This window comes from Poecilia reticulata, linkage group LG8, assembly GCF_000633615.1.
Source record: "Poecilia reticulata strain Guanapo linkage group LG8, Guppy_female_1.0+MT, whole genome shotgun sequence".
In the NCBI taxonomy this organism is placed as follows: Eukaryota; Metazoa; Chordata; class Actinopteri; order Cyprinodontiformes; family Poeciliidae; genus Poecilia; species Poecilia reticulata.
Window position 1 is genome coordinate 3,694,484 of NC_024338.1, and position 26,158 is coordinate 3,720,641.

Below are 26,158 nucleotides of genomic sequence, written 5' to 3' on the forward strand. Positions count from 1 at the left end.
AATAAGAAAAATATTCTAACATAAATCCCTCTTGGTGAGAAAAATTATCTTGTTAGAAAGAAAACAAGAAAAATCTCCTTAATTTAAGATATTTAATCTTACTAAGATTTCAGTTTTTGCAGTGTATAAGTGTGTGTGTGTGCGTGTGTGTGTGGACTGTACATGTGTTTGTGTGTGGGTTTCCTGTCTGCCCCAGTGGGACATTCACTGTAGGTCTGAGTGCTGATCAGAAAGGTCCTTGTGTCGGCTGGAGGCTGTGGAAATCCCCTCCGCTACTCGCATGCCTTCGTATGTGTTCATCATTTGGACATGATTTCATTCACTGCATCTGATTGCAAAAAGTAAAAGAATAATTGTCTAAACTCCACCCGTTACAATGCGTTTTTAAAAACATTGAGACGCCACAGACCTTCTTCTCCATGATTGAATGTTATTGAGTTAAGCAAGTGTTTGTTTAAAATAACATTCTTGGAGTTTCTCCTCCTTGAGGATTGAAATCTGTTTGGAACAGTTTCAGTCAACAGGTCTTTGTATTTCTTTTGGCTGTATGACTTCACATCTCAGTACACTTCAACTTCACCGTATCCAAGCTGATCGGATTGTAGCGCAGAGGTGGGAGAGAAGCAGAAATGAAATTAAATGAATCACAAAAAGTCCTGAAAAGATGACTTCAGCTGGTAACAGGAAGCTGAACATATCACAGCAAAGACGCTTCATCTTATCCTTCTTGCTCTGTTTTTCAATGTCAGCTGCATTATTAAATATTGGCTGTGTTTTGGTTAAGATAAGGGTCTGCTTATTCTCCAAGGAAAACGCATAGAGACTGTTTGCCATTTGTAATGCTAATAAACGATGCCACTGATGGATAAATATTTGTGAAGTCTTTTTAAAGTTTAAATTTGTATAACAGCAAATGTTCTGACTTCCACACATCTAGATATAAACAAATTATTGCTGACAACAGAAAGGCTTCTTAAGGTGCCTTTATAATTATATCAAATAAATGACTCCATCCCATTGGAGTAAATCAGATCTTTTTTTTTTTTTCAAATGTTAGGTTTGACACAGTTGATATGTATTCTTTAATAATCATGTAGAAAAAATTACATCTTGTAATATTGTGCATTTTCACATTTTGGGTGTCAATTGAAAAGAGTTGCTAAGCTATACTCTGCCTCATGAATGAGCTATGTTGTAATTTTAGTTAAATATTATTTATGAAGGCCTTTTCTCATAATCTGAGTATTTTCTGTATTTGTAGATTTCAACTATTGAGATGAAAATGACTCTGTTTGCCCATTTTGAAATTTTCACAAACCGTTGTGTGTGTGTGTGTGTGTGTCTGTGTGTGTGTGTGCGTGTGCATGCGGGTGTGTGTGTGTGTGTGTGTGTGTGTGTGTGTGTCTATCTATCTCTATTTCTGTTTTCATAGCTTTAACTTAATATAACAAAACAAYGAGTTTGTTAACCAGCCAGCCACACTTTAAAACTACTTACAAATTATGTAAGTTACACTGATAGATTTAATTTAAAGTTTTTGCTAGATATAAAATAGAACAACAAATAAATCTAACTCWTCTGCAGTCTTGCCTTTTACAAAACAGAAGACCCCATGATCTTTGAAAAATAAACCACCTCAAAGACATTGGAATACTGGAAAGCAAAATCTCAAATAGGTGTAAACCATTTGAACATCGGGCRCTGGTGGTGTGAAAGTAAACACTTGCACACATGCACAAACTGCCTCTCCTTTTCTCGATCCCCTGATCAGAAGGAGCGAGGTCAGCTGGCAGAGCGCCAAGTGCCTCTCGTGTTTGGGAGAGCAAACAGGCTCACGTCTTTGATGGCAGAGAGATCAGAGCAGGGGACAGATTCTACGCGGCTGCGCTAAGGTCACCGCAGTCCAACCCGGCTGCCATGTTGTGCTCTGCAGCTAGGAGACCCGGAGTGTAAACAACGCTGGGGCGTCAGATGCAAGTGTGTGTGTGTTCCTTGAACCCAACCAGCAAACACTCTTTGCTTTCCAACACACCCTCTCCAGATCTGATTTATAGCTTTATAGTTATAAGAGAAATGATTGAAATAATAACATATTCATTTCTATTGCATGCATTCACKTTTTCTTTATTTCTAAGTCTATTTTATTAGTTCTCCAGCTTATTATTATACCACAAGTTTATAAAACCATTCTCTTTAACATATTGGCTTGGGATATAAAAACAWTGTTGCATACTAAGAAAAAGAGCAGGGGCTGGTTGTAAAGTTATGGTGTCAAAACGGCTCACGTTTTTTATCACAAGGCTCCTACAGTTCAAATTCTGTTAATAAATACCAAAACGTCCAAGAATTTTCTCTTGACTGTAAGGGGCATAGAGTGACTTGGTGCTYCCCCTCCCCCGCGTGTTGCTGCTAACTAGTCAGCTAACTGAAAGAGTCCAAAAAAAAAATTGTGTACAACAAAGATAAATCCTAAAAACTCACAATCAGTACATGATAAAAATTACAACTTCCAAAAATCTTTGTTGTTTTAGCAGCAGTAAAAAGTGCTATTTTGTCTAAACTAAAACTAATTAAACAATGTTAATGTTTTTCTTTTAAATTTCTGTTATACTATGATATTGTGATATATTCTTCTCAAGGTTAAAATCTCACTTAAAGGCCCATGCCAATATGACACCTATAGAAAATGAATTTTAATTTAAGAATGCAATAGAAAAAAGACTGACAACTACTTAAATAACCAATAGACTTTGTGGCAKTGATGATCAAAAATCCCAAAGAATCTCAATATTTCAGGTCTCTTCAAAATGTTTCAACCAAAAATGTTTCAACAAAATGTGGYTGAGATGAAGCTAGTAAGTGAAACGTTTCCTGCTGCATTTAATTTCTGCAGATTTAATCAAGATTTGTGTCTTTTCTGTGGTTCGACCTTTACCGTCATGTTTGCACGCTTCCAAACAACTTTGCTTTCATATTTTCACAGCAACATTTTCTGTCAGGTGGATCCCTGCAGATAGTGTAAAAAATGTTGGTCCGTGGATGTTTTGGTTTTTCAGGAACTCTGCAACTTGCTTTAAGTGATGCAGAAAGTTTTAGAGTAGAATGTCCTCCSAGCGGTCTATAACCCTAAGATTTAATCAAACCTGTCGTAGGACAAAGAGCCGAAGGACACCAGCAAGTGAATGGCTCAAAAACAGAGGAGGAAGGGTATATATACCTTTAAACATTGTTTGAGACRTTCTCAAACAATGTCTTCAATGTGGTTGTATTAAAACAATCCTGCAAAAAATTCTGCAAAATTATCCACAGGGATGTAAAATGGCAGTTGTTGCAAATATTTGATGGCACCTGTTGCCATTAAAGCTCAAAACATGGACTTTTCATAAGGCCAGGCTGGTTTGGATAGATTTTTTTCCTGATTTGATTGAATTTGAGAATAACTTTTATATTAACTTGTATATTTGCCATATTTTAAAAATGTGTTTGAAACACTGAAGTTTGAAAAAACAAGTCTGTTTTGGGGTGATGCTTTTTCAGAGGTCTATAGTCAGAAGAAAAATWATGAATGAAAAAATACTTGCAAAAGAAGTGCTGCTGGATGTGTTGCCTTCCTGTGAGTTGGGGTAGAGTGTGTCTGTGTGTGGCAATGGAAAAAGGTGGGGAGTATCTGGTTTCCTGGAGCTGTGTGTGTGGTGGTGGGGGGTGACATTATGCAAATCAGCTGAGGATCTCAGATTTGGAAAAGGAGGGGGGTTGAATGTGTGAAACACGCACACGCACCGAGGCAGACGGAGCGAGGTYGGGGTTGCAGCTTTCCTCTGCTCTATCGACAGCTGCGAGTTCCAGCAGCTCGCCACGGCTGCACCTCCTCATGATGAAGGAGCACTGCACCCGGGTGGCACAGCTAAAGTTTCGCCCTCTTCCACAGCAGCCGCAGCAGAGCCGTGCAGCGGGTGGGCAACACTCAGGCTCAATGTACGGCGTCTGTTCTGACGGTGTGTCTCTGTGTACCGGGTGTCTGACAGATGAGGCGTACCAGAAGCTGGCCATGGAGACAATGGAGGAGTTGGACTGGTGTCTTGACCAGCTGGAGACCATCCAGACGTACCGGTCAGTCAGCGACATGGCCTCCAATAAGGTAGGGGAGACCACATTTACCACTTTTTCTTTGTGAAGAATTTTCTGAAGAGCGTAAAAYGGAAAGTTTTATCATATTTAAGCAAAATAAAGCACTTGTTGCTTCAAACCTGTAAGGAATGGTTAACCTTTAGACTGCTTAGAGCAAAGAATCCAATCCAAAGTTTTAATGCATCTCCAAAGCAAGGTCAGAAGTTTTCTCCCGGGTCTAAACTTGTTCAGCATGCTGAAGAGGAGAGCATTGGCTGCACAGGGGGCGCTGCAGTGTTTACTGACTGGCTTAAAGGCTGTCTGTATATATGTTTCTTATAAGTTAATTATTTCCTAAATCAACATGAAGCTTGATCAATTTTTTTMATTTGTCCACATTTCTACAAAGTTGGTTACACAACGGTTGTTATTACGTCGGCTTGCTGTTTCTCTCAGCCCATGTTTCCTGTAAAACTTGTTTTCACTATCCGCTGGTTCCTCTGCATCATTGATTCAGTGTGATGTGCACTAAAGTTCAGTTCCTGGTTTTTTTTTTATATAAGTGACCTTATAACCTTTATACTCAGATTTGTAATGGTATTTGATATTGACATTTTAAAGTCAGTAAATTAARTTCCTTTGTTTTACTGGAAATCAAATAATAATGTAGAAAGCACCTTGCTCCATTTATTCAGCAACATTTWAAAAAAAAATTTAATACTCAGCTATGATGGCTGAATAAAAAAACACTTTCTSCATAATTAACCTAACTTTTAGAGACAAAGTTATGCTACCAGAAAGAAAACATGTAAGAGGAAGCCACTTGTCTCACTGTGGATCTGAACCAGGCTTGTCAAAACAAAACCTTAACATTTTCACAATAATAGCCCCGAAATAAAGTGCAAATTACATATTTAGAGTACTTMTATTTCAGGTTGTATTCCAGTAACAAGTAGCATGTCATATTTGTGCATCTTCATCAATTCGCACTTACATCTTACTAAATAATTTTTCAGTGCCACTCTAACTGTGTTGGCTGTTGCGSCATTGATGGTGGATGGGAAGTACTGGTAATTTCATCATCCTCCTTTAGAAAATAAGGAAGTTATTAGAGAATATTTAAATATTTATGAAGCCAAATGTATCTTTGCGCGAACCAATTTACTGTAAAGGGGGGGAAAAAAACATCATTAGAACCAGTGGGAAATTTGAAAACTTATTGAACAATATTCAGATTTCTTTTCATCATGATTTATTCTAATTAAATTCTGCAGCAGCTTAAACTGGTATTGTTCCAAGCAAAGCATTGCAGAAATATTTTGTTCTAAAGTCACTGCTTGGCTATTGTTTAGTAATCCTCATTTATATTCCTGTATGTGGTTGTGTTTTAGAGTCATATTAATGATCTAATGAATCTGGGATTTTCCTAATAATGTAAGATCCAGTGAACGCTCTGTGTTCAAAAAACAAACAAAAAAAAGTCCAGGGKGAGTCCAGTCAAAAATTCTGCAATATGCATGCTAAAGCAGCAGGTGATGACAACTTCTTCACCCACCTCATCTGATGATAGTAGTCAGAGGACACACTGATTATAATCCAATGACAGTTGGATTATGTAATGCACATCTAACTAAAGTTGAAAGATACATTTCTTACCCTGAGCACGGTAAGAAATGTATCTTTCCTTACTATCTTTCCTTCCTTTTCATGGTATCTTTTCATGGTACCATGAAAAGTTCAAAACTTTCTTAGCTAGTCTAGAACTAGAACTAAGTTATAGACTAACCTTTTAAATAAAATTGTGCAGTTTATATGTGACTTGATGTTTCTTCTTAGTCAATAACTTTTTCACCTTACATTTTAMGTTTACTGTAAGTAGACAAACTGAGGCAGATGTAAAATATCCATTAAAAATGTGCAGGTGTTGATGAGGATTTCTAGCACACTAAACTTGAGTTGGTTTGTTCAGAGTGATGGTTTATGTCATTGAAAACCAACTTCCTATTTTGTTATTTCAGTTTTTTTAACCATAAACTTAGATTTAATGTGGACAGGAGGTGAAAATGCTGAACAAATTCTACTTTCAATTTATCAATGTTAGATTTTACTGMGCCCATGTGAAAGAGAGACTGTATTGGCTGGTGCACCTGTCTATGCTGTGTCACCTGTTCTGCACTGTGTACAGACACCTGTCTGTGTGGGTGAGAGCTACAGACAGTACACCTAAAACACTAATCAATACATTTAATGAAATTCAAAGCAAAACAGCACAGTATGATGAACTAGTGCAATCTCTCTTCAGAAATAAACAATAAAGATACAGAACTTTTGGGTGAAGAGCTGTCAGAGCTTTCTGTGTTGCTGTGAGAGAGGAAACTAAACTAGTAGTAGTAGTGTATTACTTTACTGCACTTTAAAGATGTTGAGTTTTTACATTTTCTGAATCAGTGGCTTTTGACTCTGACGTTTCKAATATGATTTGGATCAGAATTGAAGAGGGGAACATTGCTGACTSGGATATTGCGAGTTTACTCTTTGTGCTATAAATGTTTAGTTTCTGAGGCTGTTTACAGACTGTTTGTACAAGTTTGTTTTTATTTTGCTGGTGGACATATTAATGTTATTATGGCCTTCTGCGGTGCAGTGTGCCACTGGGGAATCTAGAAAAACAAACAAAAACACTTCGGTGGGAATTTTCCGATTCATAGGAAGTTTTTNAAACAATAAAGATACAGAACTTTTGGGTGAAGAGCTGTCAGAGCTTTCTGTGTTGCTGTGAGAGAGGAAACTAAACTAGTAGTAGTAGTGTATTACTTTACTGCACTTTAAAGATGTTGAGTTTTTACATTTTCTGAATCAGTGGCTTTTGACTCTGACGTTTCKAATATGATTTGGATCAGAATTGAAGAGGGGAACATTGCTGACTSGGATATTGCGAGTTTACTCTTTGTGCTATAAATGTTTAGTTTCTGAGGCTGTTTACAGACTGTTTGTACAAGTTTGTTTTTATTTTGCTGGTGGACATATTAATGTTATTATGGCCTTCTGCGGTGCAGTGTGCCACTGGGGAATCTAGAAAAACAAACAAAAACACTTCGGTGGGAATTTTCCGATTCATAGGAAGTTTTTKTTTTATGATTTAAAAAAGCAAGACATMTAATCCGTTTTTGTTTTTYTCMGCTATTTATCAATGTCACGAACAGGACAACAAAATCTAATCACAACCTGCTGTATAAGTTGTTTTGTAGACCTGTTAATTTGTTGTCTTGCTTGGCTAAGGTCAAAGAACAGATATCTAGAGTTAAAGTGAGAACAAAATGTAAAAACAWTTTTTCTCGTAAGCTGAGAGGAAAAGCTTGTTATTTCTCATAAAACTGGACAACAGGATGTGAGAGATCCCCCAGTGGGTCAAACACAATAAACTCAGGAGGAAGAGCGAGAATGTTTGTGTGTGTCAAAGAGTATGAGTGTGTGAGGGATCCTTGCAGACCRCTGGGCAGAATGACTCTCTCTTCCTGTCTCCATCCGGATCTCCTGCGCTCTATTCAGAYGTCCCATCTCRTTCTTTTGGCTAGTTATTGGTGGTGGTTGTTTATCCTATTGCTTTCATCCTCCTCACTAACAAYCAGAACTGAAAGTCAGCTGGACTGTTCTCTCTATAAACAAGCGATTAAATAACTGAAAAGAAACACATTTTTGGACAACAGCACATCAGAACTGAATAATACCTGTATATTCCAGAGGATATTATCCYTGCTGTTTGCCATGATTTAGTCTCATCTGACATGATAGTGAAATGATAGCACCTTGGCCAGATTTAGCTTGTTGGAATTGATTCAGGAGTTCAAAAATTTCCAAAGTCTTGAAATAATTGAGAAATGTGGGATTTTTAAAAATCTTTCTCCCTAAGAAAACAGATTAGATGCTTTGTATTTCCAACATAATCCTAAATCAACATAACTGAGCTAAAAGGAGTTTAGTAGAAAAGCCTGTCATATTTCAGTTATTTTTTTATCAGCATTTGCTTTATAATTTGTATTCTTTTTGTTTCCTTTTGCTTTAGTTTGGTTTTCCCCTCGGGTTTTGCTCACAGGCTTGTAGCTCACGGTTTGTCATAAACATTGAGATTTAAGCAAGCTTGGATAAAAAGGAAGTACCAAGCAGAAAAACATTTTTGTCCAGTGACCAAACACAATAACAGACACACATCACAAATGTAGAGATAGCAAATGAATTTCACCAAAAAATTTGTATATGTATATGTTCATAAAAAAAWAAATAAAAGTGTTGCGGCCTTTAGGCTGACATTGTAATTTCTGCTCCAATTCTAACCAACATTGTTAACCTAATATGTCAGAAACACGTCAGCATGTTTCTATGAAATGAAAGGCTGAATAAGAAAGTAGGGTAAAAAAACAGCTGCAGTTGTAGATCTGGGATAGAGAAAAAGCTTAGCTAGACTGAAGGACAGAGCTGTTATTGATCCAATGTAATTATCAAACATCACCAGAGGATCTGTAKTGACAGGACAGGAAGCAAAACGCATTGTAAAAAAGGACGTTTCCACTTTATATGGCTTCAGTTATATGACCGTATCCTTCAGGCTTGGTCCATCCTTTAAATCTGAGTTTCCACTTGTTGGATAATCCTAGAACAAAATTTGCTGCATAGATGAACTTTATAGTAGAAGGCTTAATTCAACAAAACTTCTAGGTGGCCAGCAATAATAATAATTTAACCAGATAAAGAACGTCTTTTTCAAGAGGGACGTTGCGAGGTAGCAGCGATCCAAGCAACCACTGATGAGTTCAACGTATTCTACTAAGGAAAAGTTGTTACACCTTAATCTAACAATAGTTTTCATCAGTCACTGCRTCTCAAACCTAAATATGGGGCCATCAAAAACGTATCATCCACATATGCAAGTGCTCACTGGTTTTAGTGAGCTCAGAGGGACCTTTCTGTTAGAAAAGTGTGTTTTGAAATCACTCTCCCACATTAAAAATCAATGCTCAGTTGAGTTGTGATATATTTATGCRTCGTACTTTAATGTTTATGGGTCTTCTGGCTCTTGAAATGATTATTAGTCATTGTGATAAATTTCTGGTCCACAGTGAAGCATATCAGGTGTCACAGTGTTCTCATTGTGCGTTGTGACCTTTTTTCATCTCTGTGACTTTGGCGTGAGAGTCTACGTGTTCTTGCATGCAGCCAAAAGAAGCTTTTCAGAAAGCATGTTTTCATCCAATGCATGTAAACTTTATGTCTACGTGTGCTGCCGTGCTTATGTGTTGCTGTGCGTCTGAACTAACTGCAGCTTAATCTCACTCAGATCTGCTATCTCTGACTCAGTCCTGTTTTTATAATAAACTAAAACATTACACAACTGTTGAGCCCCCTCTCTGATGTGGTTTGCCACATTCAACCTGTGTTTTTTTTTTTTTTTTGTTAATAAGAATGGGCTAATCAGCAAATGTGACCCTTGTGCATCTATTGTACTGCGGATGGAAAAACTGTAATTGAAACTCCAGCAGCGTATGAAACGCGAGTCAGGAGGGGGAAGTGAAATGTAAGAGGTTACAGCTGCAGCTCCAAGGTGAGACACAGGGGCTGCTCCTGCTGCTGAGGGCTCTCAGTACGTGACTGTCCTCTTTGTTCTGCATCACTGGCATAGATGAGACGAAGTCTGTTTGTGTGCTGGGATGTTTTCGTTTGTCAAGGCCGCAAACCCCTCTCTGTTATGCAAAGAGGGTGAGAGTAGAGCTTCAGAAAACCATTTCAACKGTAGTTTCGTGAAGAAAAAAAACTTTAAAGTACTACATATTCGCACTTGCAGCTTTTCAGACTCATTTATATTACTAGTCATCTGATGTAAAGGCATGCAGCTGATTAACTCATCTTTTAGTGTGTGATTAAATAAGCAGTCATAAGCTTAACTTCCTAATTGCTTAACATAAGSTGACATCATGTTGTCCAGCTACGTCACCTCAAAAACAGACATTACTGTAATAAAACTAAGTCACTTGGTGTTCTCTTACATAAACTGTCAAATGTGTGATGATTCATTTCAGTACTTTGACTTTTCCAGTAATTGCTTTGACATACAGTTCAACCAATCTGARTTGAAGTTTTTAGTCACATTTGAGTTTTAATCCCTTATTTTGAAAAATAGCTACTACAATTAAAAATTAGAGTGTGTTCCTTTTTATTATAATGCTGAAGTTGTGGACTGAATTTCAACATAATTGTCTTGGTTGAGCATGTAACCAGAGGGCATATGCATRTGCATATGAAACGAATCAATGAATCCATGAATGTGGTGGAAAGAGTCAAAACATTTACTTAGACACACTTGGAAGAGTTTTAAGGAAAAACGTTGTCTGGATTTTTTATTTTAAATTTATGTTTATCTGCTCATTTTGTGTGTGTGGGCAGTTATTATTTCCTTAACTTCTTTCCATCATGTTTACCTAATAAGTTTGCGTCACTCCAATAAAGGCAAAACCAGTAAATAAAAAAAGAAGGAAATATTCATGTATAATGGTAAAATCTATGGCCACTTTTTTAGGTACACCTCTTCACCAGCTCAATGCCTTTATGTGTTTAGATGTGGGGAAAACTATTCTAACCTGCCTTTACTCGCTATGTAACAKATGTGTTGGGGTTTGGATTGTTGCTGATCATTATGACTGCAGTATACTTCATTCAGAAGGATAACGCACTGTGTCATGAATCTCAGGTTAWCTCAAACGTTTTGTTTTTTAWTCTTTTAACATGACGATGAGTTTCCTTTAGTCCAGTGTCCTCCACAGTCAACAGATCTCAGTTCAGCTGAGCATTTTTGGGATGTGGTGGAAAAGGGGATTTGAGACAGCAGGTATTAAATCTGCAGCCAATGTGGGGATGCTTTTAAAACAAACCAAAAGCCCTGGTGAGGGTTTCTAACACAATAAGCTTGTCATACAGAATAGGGCAGTTCTGAAAAGATAAGGGATCCAACCTCTGCATCACTAGATGTTTGTAACAAAGTGGCTTGCGAGTGCATTTACTCACAGCTGAAACACAAAAAGTGTAGTTATACTCTTCAAATCAGATTTATGTTTGGATCAGCAGAGGGGTTTTACGCAGCCTTGCAGATATTTAGTGGTGTTGAATGCATCATGTGGCGGAGCGTAGCCAACGGTGAAGCTGCTGGTATCAGTCTGCTGTGCTAAGATGTTGGTCTGTTTACATCAAGTTTAATTTCCACGAAGAAAAAAGAAAAAAAAAGTGTTTCGCTTCATCCTATTCTAGGAAATTCAAGCCTTCTGTTGGTCAGATTGATCAGAGAGATATTGACAGCATAAACATCTGAACTGTGACCGCCAGCTGCTGGGGGAATGAACAGGCTGAAAAGGAGCAAAGAGACTGGAGGCGGGCCTTGCCCCGTAAGGGGGAGTGTGTGTGAGGCAGAGCTCTCTCTGCCACACACACTCTCAAACACATTCAGTCATTGCTCCACATACACGGGGTGTGAGGTAAAGCCGAGTCAGACTTCGCAGCCCAAAGTGAGTCACCAGAGTTGTGGCGTTTCCCAGAGTCAAAGAGTCGRGGCTCAGTCCTTTTACTCATACTGTAGTCAGAGCGAGACAGACTCATTAACGGACGGACGCCCTGCTCAGGTCTGCACTCCGCGCTCAGCAATAATGGGTGCCTGCTGCTTTGACAGAAAAGACAAGAAGTTAGGGAAGCTAAGTTTTTGGAAAAAGGTGAGTTTACTTAAATTTCATACTGTTCAAGGTCCTTTGAGGACTTTAAGTCTACAACTGCTTCAGAATCTTTTTTTATGTCATTTTTTGTTAAACATTTCTTATTGCTACCAGTCCTTTTCTGTTTAAAGTGGAAGAACTTTAAATTAAAAGTTTAATTTAAACAGTCATCTTCCGCAGCAGTGGAAGATGACTGCTGAAGTTTGGTGACATTTTTGTTTTCAACCTTCCGCAATTACAATCTATTTTATTAATCAAATTTTAAACATATTTTTTAGATAAAAGATGCGTCTGTATCTCTGTTCAGGATTCAAGAATCTCTATTTATCCTTAAAGTGTTGGTGAAAATATTCTGAATGGACAGAAATCATTCCTGTCGCGCTTTTTGTTTATGGGAATAACTTGGTATTTACTGGCAAGGAATTGAAAGAAACCAAAGTTGATGTTGCTTTTTAAACTAGACTTTGCCTTATTTGTTGTTTCACAGATGATCTGTAAAGTGGCAATACTGAAATAAATTGAGCAGTTTGATGAAAAAACAGCACATGGAGTAGAAGACAGACTGTGAGCTTGTTCGTGTTGTTTGGCGTAGTTTTGTGTTGTCAGAAGGGTTCAAATTAATAAGGAAAATACTTAATAAGATTAATGATATTAAACTCAAGCAGTTTAAAAATGACATATGCAAACATTTTAACGAACCCAACGGAGAGGGAGTGTTGGCAAAAAACTCACCTAGGGGTCATATTGGGCTAGAAGGAAGAATTAATGGATAATTTTGTAATGTGTTCAATACTTGTTTTTTCTTTGAAAATAAATTAATTGGAGGAACATCTTGAGTTTTGCATTTAATATGTGAGATATTGCAGGTTGAGCGAAATTTTACACCCAGCCTGAAAGCTGTTTTCAGCAACTTGTGAAAACGTGTCCAATTTTGCAACGTATGAATACACTCTGAGTCTTTAAGTCTCTATAGCATGGCTTTGTGAGTCAGAGGAAGTGAGAGGTAGTATTTCTTCTTCACCTCCAGCGAATTTACGCACAACACATACGCAAGACTCTTCCCCTGATCTTTACAGAATTATGTCACTTTGAGTGGCTTTGGTGCCAGTTTTACCGGTTTGCATCATATAGCCAAGCAAAGTGGAAATAAGTTCAAAGCCTTGCAAAATTTGGCAAACAAGAAAATGGAAATGCAGTTTAGGGGAAAGAATTGCAGATATTCTTGGGAAACATTTATTTCAGGTGAAGTGAAAACAAACCTTAAAGTTTTAAATTCTAAAAACCTTTCAGCATTTGATGCAAAGATTATTAACTACGTTATTTGCAAGCTCTACAAAACCTTCAATGAAGGTCTCTCTGCAGCATGAGTGTAGTGTAGGGCACCCACTAGTGGCTGTTGGCTACAACTTCAGCTTGGTGGAAAGGATACAAGTAGACAAACTACAGAAAAGGACTCTAAATACATAATTTATTCTAGCTTTCATAGTTTATTTTTCATTATTATTTGAAATGGTATTGAGGTCAGAAGTAATCGATAATTCCGCCAAGTAGTGGAATAAATACCTAAACAAACAGGAAATATTGTGGTGGTTTAGGACAGATTGGGTCATTTAGGAATTTAAAAAGTGCCAAAATTTCCCTTAATATCATTCGTAAAGTCCTTACGAGACACCAGAGAACGTGGCAGAGTGCCCAGAGGTTCAGAATCTCACATCAGGCCTTCCCTAACATCCTGTTATAGTGCAAGTAGAGTGGATCCTGTCAGCCTCGTGTCAGGAGAGACTCTGTGCAGGCCTACCTGTCTGCCTGGCTGCCCTGCACAGCGAGCTGTCCGATGAAATCACATCTAAACGTAGGAGCGCGGCGTTATGTGTCCCCCCTTCCCCATCCCTCCCTCAAACTAAAATGCCACAGGCTTCATTCACCTTCCCTGCCTCTGTCACGGCAGCTCTCTGCTGAATCAACCCAGCCACTGTAGACAGGGACGAAAACCAGGGAGGAACATGGGATTAAAATGCATGGATATTAAACTCAGTCATAAAAGGGCGTGTTGAACTGTGATGGAAATTGCACCCAGAGATCGTCCAGTCCCGTCAAAGCTGCGTTTCATTTTCACCACGAGTAAAAAATCCCCACATCCTTACTTTTTTCTTCCACTTAACCTTCCACTAATATGCTGGCATTTCACTTTGTGTCTAATCTATCTACATAATGAGTTTAATTTTATTAAGTAATACTAAAAGAAATTACCATTCTGATGCTATTCTTAATTAATTCGAGAGTACGTCTGTAAAATAGAAGCATCTACAAATCTTTAAGTGTATAACAGCAACTCTGGTAGGTTTTGTGCATTTGTGCCTGCTAATGCATGTTTGCAGCCTCCAGCAAAGCCCAGTTCTCTGACACATTGTGGAGAGACACCCCCCACTGTTATTTCTGGTTTTCTTATACATTATGTAGTGAGCTATTATATAAAGGGCTGCCTCCTGTTTTTTTTTTTTTTTCTTCCTTTCCTCGCAACTACCTCCTCTCTTCTGGTCCTTTCCCTCAGTGGGAGGATAATCTGGAATCCTCTCAGAAAAGCTTTGATCTCCCACTCACGCGCCCCTTTTCGAACAAACAACGTTGGACCTAAAGGCTCCTATGGATCTCTGTTTACAGTTTCCAATTGATTGGTTCTGACGTACAAACTCCATGTTTTCTCTTTAGCAAACCGCCGCAGCCTTCCTCTCTGGGGCTCCACAAATAACAGTCTTGACAGAAATTGACAAAAAAGCAAATTCACACCTTGAAATGGAGCGCTGGTTCTGATGTAAGAGTGGATTCCAGTCAGGTGGCCCCAGCCTTGTACATTGCAGCACCTGCACCAAGGACAGCTCATTGATTCTCTCAGGAAGGTGGGCAGAGATATTGATCACTGCCGGAAAATTGACACATAAGTGGTAAAGAGCCAGGGATTGATGAGGCGGAGGGAGGGAACGGGGCACACTGTGTGGTGTGTCCTCGTGACAGCTCAGCAGCTTCACCACATGAGGAAAAAAGGAAAAGCCTCTCCTGCATTTCTCCCCCTCATTTTTTCTGTTAAATGAGTAAAAAAAAGCACTGATGCACTTGTTCTCTTATGCTGTTTCTATGCCGTTGGGTTGTTCTGATAATGAGCCCAAACACACACGTGCACACACACACACACACACACACACACACACACACACACACACACACACACACACACACACACACACACACACACACACACACACACACACTCCTCTCACAGCCAAACACAGAAGCCATGGGCTGATGTCCCCCAAACTGGGGACAGATGCAATTATCTGCCATCTCTTTGCTCTTTTTCTTCTTTTCTTATTTTCTCACCTTCTCCGACCAGCCTTCCCACTCCGCTTGTTAAAAATAGCCGTCCACAGACACCCTGTTGGCATCCAATATTATTATGGGATGCAGATAATGAACAGGCTTATGAGGTCTATACAATGGCTGCCACACTTGGTTGTCAGGAGACAACAGAGCACTCGAGAAGAGGGGAGTTGAAGAGGAGCGGGCGATAGTGGAGATAATGGCGATTAAACATACAGTTCACACAGGCTCACATTCCTCAAAATGTGGCTCATTGTTTCACTGTAAAGGAGGAGGGTTTGTTTTAACTTCCTAATTACAATCCCCTTCACTGGATGACTTGATATAAGTGGCTTTCAAGAGGGGATTAGAAGGGCTGGAAATTGAAAAGGATGTAAATTATTTTTTGGGGGGGAAAAACGTGGAACTCATATCTGCTTCAAAACTTCATATAAGCTGTAATTAGGGCTCTCCCTCTTCCTATTTCTGTCAAATCATACACTATGAAAAGAGTGTTGCTATGGCTGGCAGATAGTGAGAGGGGAAAAAAAGAGATGGAAAAGGGGAGAAAAAAACACAGAAAGATAGAGAAGCTGGGAAAGGAGGGGGAGAGAGAGCTGAAGGGAGAGCAGCGAGGCGAGACAAATCCAGTGGAGGAACCCCCCCTCCAGTCAGATGAACATCGCTGCCTCTCTCCCTCCTCCTCCTGTCTCCATCGCTGTGTTTTTCCCCTCCTCCCTCCCCTGCTTCCTCTCCATTATTCATCAGTGCGCCGAGAGTCCCCAGCTCACGGCTCCAGCTGCTGCTGCTGCCGCTCCAGCCCCGTACAGCTGGATCTTCTTGCTGATTTTCCAAACGTCTTATCAATCTATTTCCTCCATCTGCAAGCATGGAGACTTGGAACTGGCCCTCTTCTGCTGAGAGGGAGAGCGAGCCATCGTAAAGCTGCTCTCTTTGCTGTCGAGAAGAGGAGAAGATAGAGGATTGGTTTTTTTTGGTGCCAAAAAAAAATCCTGCTTGACTTCAGTAAATTTTTTCACCCCCATTGGATTACAGTTCTGGCTTTGTGTAGGAACCAAACAACGGGGTCCAAAATGCCTGAAGCCAACTACCTGCTGTCGGTGTCTTGGGGTTACATCAAGGTGTGTGGTGTTTAACTACGTATCACGCTGGGGATACCGCACTCATATTGTCCTAGATCTCTCTGCTCCTTAGTTATCATATTAGTTATTTGCTCTTACTGAAAAAAAATTTTCTCATCAGGCGCATTTGTGGAGATTCAATTTTAATGTTTGGTGTCAGATCTGATAACATTTCCCTATTTTTGGGTAGATGGGGCTCAGACAGAATGGTGTTTTGAGGCTCGGGCTCCATCTTGAGCCCTCTGCAGAGCTGCATCTCTGTTTGTCTGTATGAGTGTGTGCACGCGCATGCATCAACCTGTCATAAACATCTGCTGCTGGAGTGCCTGGGTCTCCATGTACCATCAGCTGCACATATTTTATCGGTGTCTAATGGTTCCAAATGTATGGCGAAAATGTGAAAAAGGACATCAGGGACAACTGTGCAAAATTTCCTCTTGCCTGCATTAAAATTCCTCCACACTGACGCAGTCGACTGGCCGGATAGATTCCTGAAACTGTGAATGTGTTTAATAAAACTTGAAATTGGTTCCTGTGGAGGCTTTAAAATGGGTATTAAAAGCTTCTGGTCCCCTGCTGGTTACTCAAATAATGGTTGTATCATAATTAATTCCTGTGTAAATGGAGGGGAAAATACACAGTGTTCCCCACTGATTGTAGGCTGCAACTGAATGGCATTGTTGACCTGATTAAATTAAACGTGGGGCTGTTGGATTTTCAAGATATCTTGTAATATAATTTTTTGCCAGGTTTCCCCCAATTTGGAAAGTGACGACATTTTCCTCTCTCTTCCCCTCTCCCCTCCCCTTTTCTCCTGCAGTTTAAGAGAATGTTGAATCGGGAGCTGACGCACCTATCCGAGATGAGTCGGTCTGGGAATCAGGTTTCCGAATTCATCTCCAACACCTTCCTAGGTAAAAAATAAAGTAAAAATCACAAGAATAATCTGTATCCAAAAGTCACACTAATAGTTTTTGTTAAAGGCTTTTATTGTGAGTTGTGTAATTACAATTAAATGTGACAAATCTGCAAGTATTAAGTGGTTCATTTGAACACATTTTCATTTGAACATTTGTGGAGGCTTCATTTTGTTTCCTACATGATGAGCTGTGCAAGTTGTTCTGACTGGCTTCACTGTGGGGGCGTACCAGTAAAAAATACTGCGCCATCAACCTTTCCTCCAATATTTAGAGAACTAGTTAAAATGAATGTGTGTATTTCTTAAGGTATTTGGGCAAGAAGAAGCTTAATACTGGTTCAGTAGTATCTAAAAGGGGTAAACTGGGAAAAAAATATGAGTTTATTGCTGCATAAATTGCAAATGTTCTTGTATTTGAGACTGCAGCAGAATCAACCATATGCAAAAGAAAACATTCCATAATAGTTTATTCTACATAAATGAAGCATCACAACAACTAGAGTGAGATATAAGGTTCAAGACTAAGAAAATGATTTAACAGTGCTGTAATATGTGAGGAAAATGGAGGATTCCAGACAAACAAGTGAGGGAGGGAGCTGAGAGCAGACAGAAAAAAGATCTACAGAGGAACCCCCTTCACTAGCAGTGAGATAAGCTCAGCAGATTGGGTGACTCATTCAGATCTTAATGCTTCTCTGTCACTGGGGACACCTTGTTGTCCCTTTACCTCCCCCCCCCCCCTCCCCGCTGACCTGACAAAGGAGAGGGTGACCGCTTTGACCGATGTACATGGCAGAAGGTAGAAAAATAGAAGGTATGTGCCCACATTAATGACTAAAGTGGCGCAGCTGGCCTGATGTGTCCTCAGCTGACCAGCAGGACCTTATAATCCGTCCATCCATGAACACTAACAGTGGTCAGCAGTGCACCGATGTTTGTTTTCTGTCATTTTTTTAAAAGCACAGATGTGGAAACAGGGAAATTAGATTTTTATCCAGTGTGATTTGCGCTCCATAATTCCTTTAAAGAGCTACCGTAAATCCTTTCAGTTTATTGCTGCCCATCTGCTTTCTTTGTTTATTAAAACAGTGATGGGAAGCTAAGCGCAATTCTCTGGATCAGTTAACAACTTCATTCATTTCTTGCACAAATCCATGGAACACTTCTGGCTGGCAACATGCACACTATTCACGTGTGCCCTTCTTTGCCCCCGTATCCTGCTGCCCACTCAGGCTAATTCCCTGTGACGGGCCAGCAGCAGAACACGCCTAGATTAGGAAAAAAGGAAACAACTGTTTAACCTCTTCTCTTAACAGAAAATGAATTTAATTTTTGCCTCATATAATTAAAAATAATTTAAACCTGTTATTGAATCCATCAAAGCTAACAAACCACGCATCACTTTCAGTCTTAAAACACATCGATGGACTTTGATGAACTTTTTTGAATATTAATAAAACACATGCTCACTACCTCTTTCACAGAATCTACACTGTGTTTTTTTTCTATATCATGGAAAAAATAGAGAAGCTAGGCTGAAAGTGCATCCTTTGTGGACACATTGTGAACCAGATTTTGACATTTCATTGAACAGAACAGTAAAGCGACAGAAGAACACTCATCCATGTGCAATATGAAGCAGAAATGAATAACAGGCATGAATAAAATCTACTTCACACCTAATGCTGATGATGATCGCGAGTTGCACTAAATTACAGTATGATATTGCCCTTCTCTTAATTTTCCCACACAGCACGTCAGAGAGCATTTAATCGCGATTCTAAATTACCAGAGAAGAACTGTGAGAAAGGGAAAGACGCAGAGAAAGTCAGAGACAGCAGTGGATGAGAGGGAGAGTGCTTATTTAAATTACAGCTGGTAATTGAATAATCCTCCACAGGGGAAGGCCGATAGGCCAGCAATGAGCTGAGTCGAGGCTTGAAAGACGAGTCCGCGGCTTAAACGAATGCCGATGGCAGGTCCTACCAGGATTTCTATCAATTCCTCAGTGACTGCAGTGAACACAGCTCAAAAAGCATGTACTGGATATTTTCAGTGTTTGGAAAATAGTGTTTGGAAACATTTTTTGGAAATAAAAAAACACAAACACTTCAGTGCTTTTAATAGTTATTATTTGTACCATTTGTTCATTTTATTAGGAACCAAAATAGAGATGTGCCAGTTTCTTTTTCTGTCAATCGTGTCAATTAAAACAACTACAGCAAATTTGTCATTAGAAACATCAGCTTATGGCATTTACTTTGATGCACTTTGTTTTAAGCTAAGTAAAAATCAGACAGAGTTTAAGGTTTTGTGGTTCCATCTTCAGTTCATACCTTTATCAAAGAACGTCAAAAGGAAAAAGGGAAAACCTGACTGGTGCATCTCTAGACCTACTGCAGCTGAATAAAATAAACATGGCAGGAAAAACATTGACATGGTTATTTTACAATGCATTGTGTGCTGCTTTAGCTGTGGTGAGTGCTGGGATGGATGGTTAAATACTGTAAGGTCAGACAAACTGCAGGTGGACAAAGAGGGGCATGAATGAAGAAAGAGTCGAGGAACCTGATGAATGAACAAGCTGCAGGTGTCGGCTGTGCACCTGGATTTTTAGTAGTTTTTTTTTTTTTGCTGAGCAGCCTATGCAGGCTATCTGGAACCTCACACTGCAAAACGAGCCTCCAAATAACACAAGTCGTCCTTTTTTCTGTTTCCTCACACAGATAAACAGAATGAGGTGGAGATCCCTTCGCCGACATCCAAAACGCGAGAGAAGAAGAAACAGCAGAAACAGCAGCTGATGACGCAGATCAGCGGGGTTAAGAAGGTTTCCCACGGATCATCGCTCTCCAACAGCAGCATATCGCGTTTTGGCGTGAAGACCGACAAAGAGGAGCAGCTGTCCAAGGAGCTGGAGGACCTGAACAAATGGGGTCTAAACATCTTCACGGTTTCAGAATACTCCAACAACCGACCTCTGACCTGCATCATGTACGCCATATTCCAGGTAAGGACTCTTCCTTTATTGACACCATATAATGAAGAACAAATCTACCTTATTGTTAATGTTGCTTCATTTAATCCACAATTTGCTACTTTTGCAGGAGCGAGATCTGCTAAAGACGTTCAAGATTCCAGCTGATACGTTTGTGGCCTACATGATGACACTAGAGGATCATTATCATGCAGATGTGGCTTACCATAACAGTTTGCACGCTGCTGACGTAGCCCAGTCAACGCACATCCTGCTCTCTACTCCCGCCCTGGATGTAAGTCTTTCTGTAAAAGCTATGTATTCTTGTTGAAATTGGCCTCATTTTCAGTTTTTCATGCATGCATTTTAGACAGCTCTCCTGTGCTTGTAGAAGTTGATGTAATGGAGTCAGGTCTGAATGACCTGGTTTGGCAAAATGATTAAGTCCACTGTGCTCCCTGCCATGCATATAGCACACTCAGCACAGATGAGGCAACACATAGCAAACTTATAGTTGGATACCTGCTGTTTGCCTCTTAGCCAACTTACTTTAAGAAATACTTAAATTCTGTTTTCCTCTCTGGACTAGGCGGTCTTCACAGATCTTGAGATCCTAGCAGCCATCTTTGCTGCAGCAATTCATGATGTCGATCATCCTGGAGTATCAAACCAATTCCTAATCAATACCAGTAAGTTCAAAATAATACACAAACATTACGGTTTCTCTCACTTGATAATAGATAGATCGAAGCAAAGTTTACTCAATAAGCAATCAATTTTTGTATTGAATATGCAGACTCTGAGCTGGCCCTGATGTACAACGATGAGTCTGTGCTGGAGAACCATCATTTGGCTGTGGGCTTCAAGCTGCTACAGGAAGACAATTGTGACATCTTCCAGAACCTCACAAAGAAGCAGAGACAATCCCTCCGCAAAATGGTCATCGACATGGTAAGATATTTTTACTTGACTGTTGATGTAGGCTTGTATGAGGTGACAAAGCTGATTGGTCCATTTCATCGTTATTGCCAAGCTAACCATCTTTATCTTGTGTTTTGCAGGTTTTGGCTACTGACATGTCCAAACACATGAGTCTGTTGGCTGATCTGAAGACTATGGTTGAAACCAAGAAAGTGACCAGCTCTGGAGTGCTGCTGCTAGACAATTACACAGACAGGATACAGGTACATTCAAAATAAAAAAAATAAAAAAATTAAAAGAAATGCATAGCTCCAGATCATATAGACAACTTGTAAGGTCTCCCAACTATGACTTACGTCCCAACATTTTATGTGTTTACTTCTAGGTGCTGCGAAACATGGTACACTGTGCCGATCTGAGCAACCCCACAAAGTCGTTGGAGCTCTACCGTCAGTGGACTGACCGGATAATGGAGGAGTTCTTCCACCAGGGAGACAGAGAGAGGGAGAGAGGGATGGAGATCAGCCCCATGTGTGATAAGCACACAGCCTCCGTGGAGAAGAGCCAGGTATGCTTTCAAAAGTAGAAAATTATACAACTACAAACATATTTTGAAGCTAGAGAAAAAAAACCCTCTAACACAATTTTTTTTCCCTCTTAGGTGGGTTTTATTGACTACATCGTGCACCCCCTGTGGGAGACCTGGGCCGATTTGGTTCACCCTGACGCTCAGGACATTCTGGACACCTTAGAGGACAACAGAAACTGGTACCAGAGCATGATTCCCCAAAGTCCCTCACCGCCCTTTTACGACCAGGGCACACATGGACACAGTGGAGGCACGGGAGGACAAGGAGGAGGGGAGAAATTTCAATTTGACTTGACATTGGAAGAGGAAGACATGGACGGGATGGAAAAAGACTGTGATGGGGAGGATGAGGAGGGAGAAGAGGAAGAAATAGAGGTGGAGGATGGTCTTGCAAATTCGCGCTCGCCTCCTCCAGACTATTTGGACAGTCAGACAGAGGAAGAAGACGGCATGATTGAGCCAATGACGGCAATAGAGATTGTGACGCATGAAGCCTCACCCACAGACACATAGGGCTTCCAGCAACAGGCTCTCATGGTGGTTTGAAAGTTTTTTGAAAAGAGGGGGAATACCCTCTTGCAGCTGTGCTTTTTAATAAGCCCACAGAAGCAAGGGCTTAGTTTAGGCCCGCACAGGGGCAACTTGCACTTGGGTGTTTGAAGCCAGACACAGATGGACAGTTTCACAGAGGTGGCTTCAGAGTTCTCAGGAATCATTTGCTGCGAACATTTTAGTCTCGATGGACGAGAAAGGAACTTGAAGGATTTCAGCCAGTTTAGAAATTGGCTCATTTTCTTTTCTGGACTGGCATTATATGGACAATGACACTACTGAGAGAAGTTTTGTACCTTTAGATGTTTTTTTTTCTACAGATATAAGATCTTGAAGTAGCATAGAGTAAGATCTACTGATGGAGACACATTTGTATAGCAAGAGAAAGTGTTTACTTATTTCTGTCCCATTTGTCAAAGGACTTTCGTGTGCCTTTTTTACAACTGTCTTTATAATAGTTTTTTTATTTATTGAACACACTAGTGTTTGTGAAATGCTTTTATTTCCTTTATGACAAAAAAAGAGAAAAAAATTGTTTTTGTATGGTAAAGAGCAAAGTCTTCCACGTACTGGGCAATAGAGAAATCCAAGCAAATGTTGACAAACAGTTCTTAGACTCATCTACAGTTAATGGGAAAATGTACACCAGAATCACTCAATATGATTTCCATCTGACCACAGACAGTCTAGACATATGTTCAGATATGGTTCATGTTACAAATTTGATAAGTTGCTTTTTGTATCAGTCAATGAATGTCAATATTACACATTAACACATCTCTTTCAATACTACACCTTTTGTTTTTGGTGAGCTGCAAACCATTGAGCTTTCCTTCTGTTTCTTTCTTCCCATAGCTTCACATTTTTAGGTATTCTTTCAATTTCTACATAGTTTAGGAAAATATTTTGGTCTAGTTTGATCTTTTATGACATTTTAAGAGTTGATAAAAGCACTGCAGATATGCAAACAATGATGAAACAAATGTCTCCTGACATCCAGCTGCTTGGATTAATGGTAAAATAGAAAAATAAGTCAGCCAAGGACAAAATGCACAACAGTGGTGAGTCTATTTTTAACTCCCAGGTATGCTCCAGTCCTAATAATCCTGTTAGCCGAAAGAGGTTCAGAACCCAGATCTGTCTGATGTAATGCTCCCCTGCGTTTCCTGCAATCAGGACCAGACCAGATGATTAAAGCTGCAATTACAGTTGCCTGTCTAAAACACGCTGATGGACAGAATTCACATGGTTTACACACCCTCTGGGCTCTGGCACGATGACCCTGAAAAGTCAGGACAAGTATTCCTTCCTCGTGATAAAAATCTACTCATTGACGTCAGCTGGCTTCCCGGCAGGGTAGTTGAATTCCGTGCAACGCAGCAACGCTTTGGAACTGCAAAGAAACTAGAAATCACCCTGAAAGCTTCAAAATGGTTTGCACAGCTTCCTACATCTGATCATAATGGGTGTCCTGGCTGCATTAATATCCTTACATAACTTTGATATAGGTTTACTGATACTCAAAGGTACTTAGTTTAATTTCCCAAAAGCATGCTTAAGTGGCAATCATTTGTGTGTGGTATGTATGTTTTATATGGGAGTGTGTTGTCTGTGTGTGTTTGGATCAGGCCTTACCATCCCCAAGTCACTCCATAAATTTGCTGTTTGTCACTATGAGCTCAAGTTGGTCCTTTTTGCTGTTTATAACAGTGTGTATTTATTCTCTACTTTAAGCTTGTAAATAAGAAATACTGGTTTAGTGTAAAATCTATTTTAATTTATATGCATTTGCATTACCTGGAAGTGGTGGTGTCTAATGTGTAGAAGACTCTGGAGTGGAGTCTTTTTTTATATAAATGTATATTGTTTTTATATAAATATATCTAAATATAAATATATCTAAGAATATATTCGCACAAAGTTTTGAGTGCCCAGTAGAGCAGCAGCTAAAGAGGCTTGATGTTGTCATATAAAACCCTTGTAACTACATTTTTTGTTACATAAAAGCGACATTTGTTTTAGGTAATTTCAAAAAGATTTTATTGTTAATGATGCACAAACATAAACCAAAAATGTTCTTGATTTTAATAAACGTAATAAATTCAACAGAGATTCCTATATTTTATTTTGCTAGTTTCTAGTTAATTATCTTGGGTTGCAAGGCTTTTATTTGACATCAGCAATTTGATAACCAAAAGGCCACATGGAGGACATTTTAAACTTTATAGGCTTGGAGATAGGATACATACAAGTTAGCTAAAGAATACTGAAGCATAGGTATCGCTAAGTTCCAGAGTACACAGATAGCTTCATTTTGTCAGATTTGACAGCTTAAATAAACCAGGCAGATGTTTGACTGACAAACACAAAGTGACCGTTTCTTTCTCCACTCAATGCACTTCACCTAAAGTAGGGGACATTATCAGTAGCATGCTACAAGATGCCCAGCACTGATTGTTCTGAGTTGACAACAAATCCTGATCTTATGTAACTGACTGTGCTAATGTGTGAACTCTTCTGACCAAACGTGTTAGCGGTTTTGACAGACAAATTTGTCAGTATTAATGTTATCTATGTTCAAGCTTTTTTGGTCCTAGTTGTGTCCAAATGGTTAGCCAGATTTAGCACTATCTGCATGAGAGATGGGTTCTTTTATTTTTTATTGTCCATCTGTTGAAGTCCACCAGTTGTTGGTGGGTTGATAAATGTTTCACACAATGTATGGTATGATATTGTATATTGTGTTTAAAATAAATCTGAAATACTTTTTTATCAAGTGATTAAAAGCAAAGCATGAATATATTTTTTTCTGTGTTGTGTCCTTCCACTAATACATCAACATCTGACCTTTCACATAATTGACTCTTGAAAATATCTTAAAGCCTTTAGATTACAAAAACAGTTTATCTGTTTAATAGTTATTCATGTTAATAGTTAATGAATTAACATGAACTGAAAGCCTATGCACAATAAATTGTGTTTGAATCTCTTAATACATGTAAAATTATTACTCATATGAGTGATTATATTGTAATACTTGTATTTTAAATTGCATTTACAATCATACATTAATTAACTTTAAATAGTGATGAATGTGTTAAATTCAGTTTTTTTATTAGCGCAACTACTTGTTTGGGGACCTTGAATGGAAAATAGATTCAGCAGGAAATTATATTTTATCTACAGTAACTGTTTATATTACATTATTCTTGACCTTAAACAATGCAGTATAAAAAAAATCAAATAAATTTTTTTGCTGCTTGGCTTAAGCATTGTGGCTAAACATTTCCTAAATTATTCTTCTGATTAGTTGATCAGAGCTAAAACATCAAGTTCACTGGATGTTTTAGAAAATTTGAGTGATTTCAATTTAAAAATTATTACTGAAAGTTAGGTGGCCGTCCTTTCTAATTCAAGAATGGAATATATTTTGTTCTTTTTCAATCAATCAGTACTTACTATAAGGGATAACAAGAACACAGACTTTATGACACTTTTTATTACACTTATGGCAACATTTTCATGAAAAAAATACAGTATTACAGTTCTGGAATATCTGAGTCATATTTTATTTTAAAAACCTTGTTTGTCAAAATGACATGAAACTGGACCAGAGGTTCAAGTGTGGTTGAGCTATTTTGCAAAGAAGAATGAGTAGTTTCAGTCTCAGAATGTGCAAAGCCTGTAGATACATACCACCAAAGATCTGATAGTAAATAGCTTTAATGCTTTAATTGCAGGGAAAGGTGGATGTATATGCAGGAAGCTGCATATACACATGACATCTTTTTCATATTTTTGTGTTTCTATCTTTCTCTTCATAATTATGCTCTACTTTGTGTTCATCTA

The 26,158-nt window shown here is 39.0% G+C and overlaps 1 protein-coding gene across 4 annotated transcripts in view; it reads left to right on the forward strand.

Moving 5' to 3' along the window:
- The window catches only part of pde4ba (phosphodiesterase 4B, cAMP-specific a), a 158,562-nt gene extending 133,451 nt beyond the window's left edge, over window positions 1-25,111 (forward strand). For 3 of the 4 annotated variants that reach the window (XM_008415176.2, XM_008415177.2, XM_008415178.2), the window contains 9 exons: window positions 4,026-4,138; window positions 17,172-17,265; window positions 19,997-20,280; window positions 20,378-20,542; window positions 20,837-20,936; window positions 21,044-21,198; window positions 21,309-21,431; window positions 21,554-21,736; window positions 21,830-25,111. In XM_008415176.2, coding sequence (XP_008413398.1) covers window positions 4,026-4,138; window positions 17,172-17,265; window positions 19,997-20,280; window positions 20,378-20,542; window positions 20,837-20,936; window positions 21,044-21,198; window positions 21,309-21,431; window positions 21,554-21,736; window positions 21,830-22,270 — 1,658 coding nt within the window. In that variant the 3' untranslated portion in view covers window positions 22,271-25,111. Of the gene's footprint in view, window positions 1-4,025; window positions 4,139-15,906; window positions 16,352-17,171; window positions 17,266-19,996; window positions 20,281-20,377; window positions 20,543-20,836; window positions 20,937-21,043; window positions 21,199-21,308; window positions 21,432-21,553; window positions 21,737-21,829 lie in introns of those variants that run through there. The other variant, XM_008415180.2, reaches the window with a different exon arrangement.
- Window positions 25,112-26,158: the final 1,047 nt, after the last annotated feature.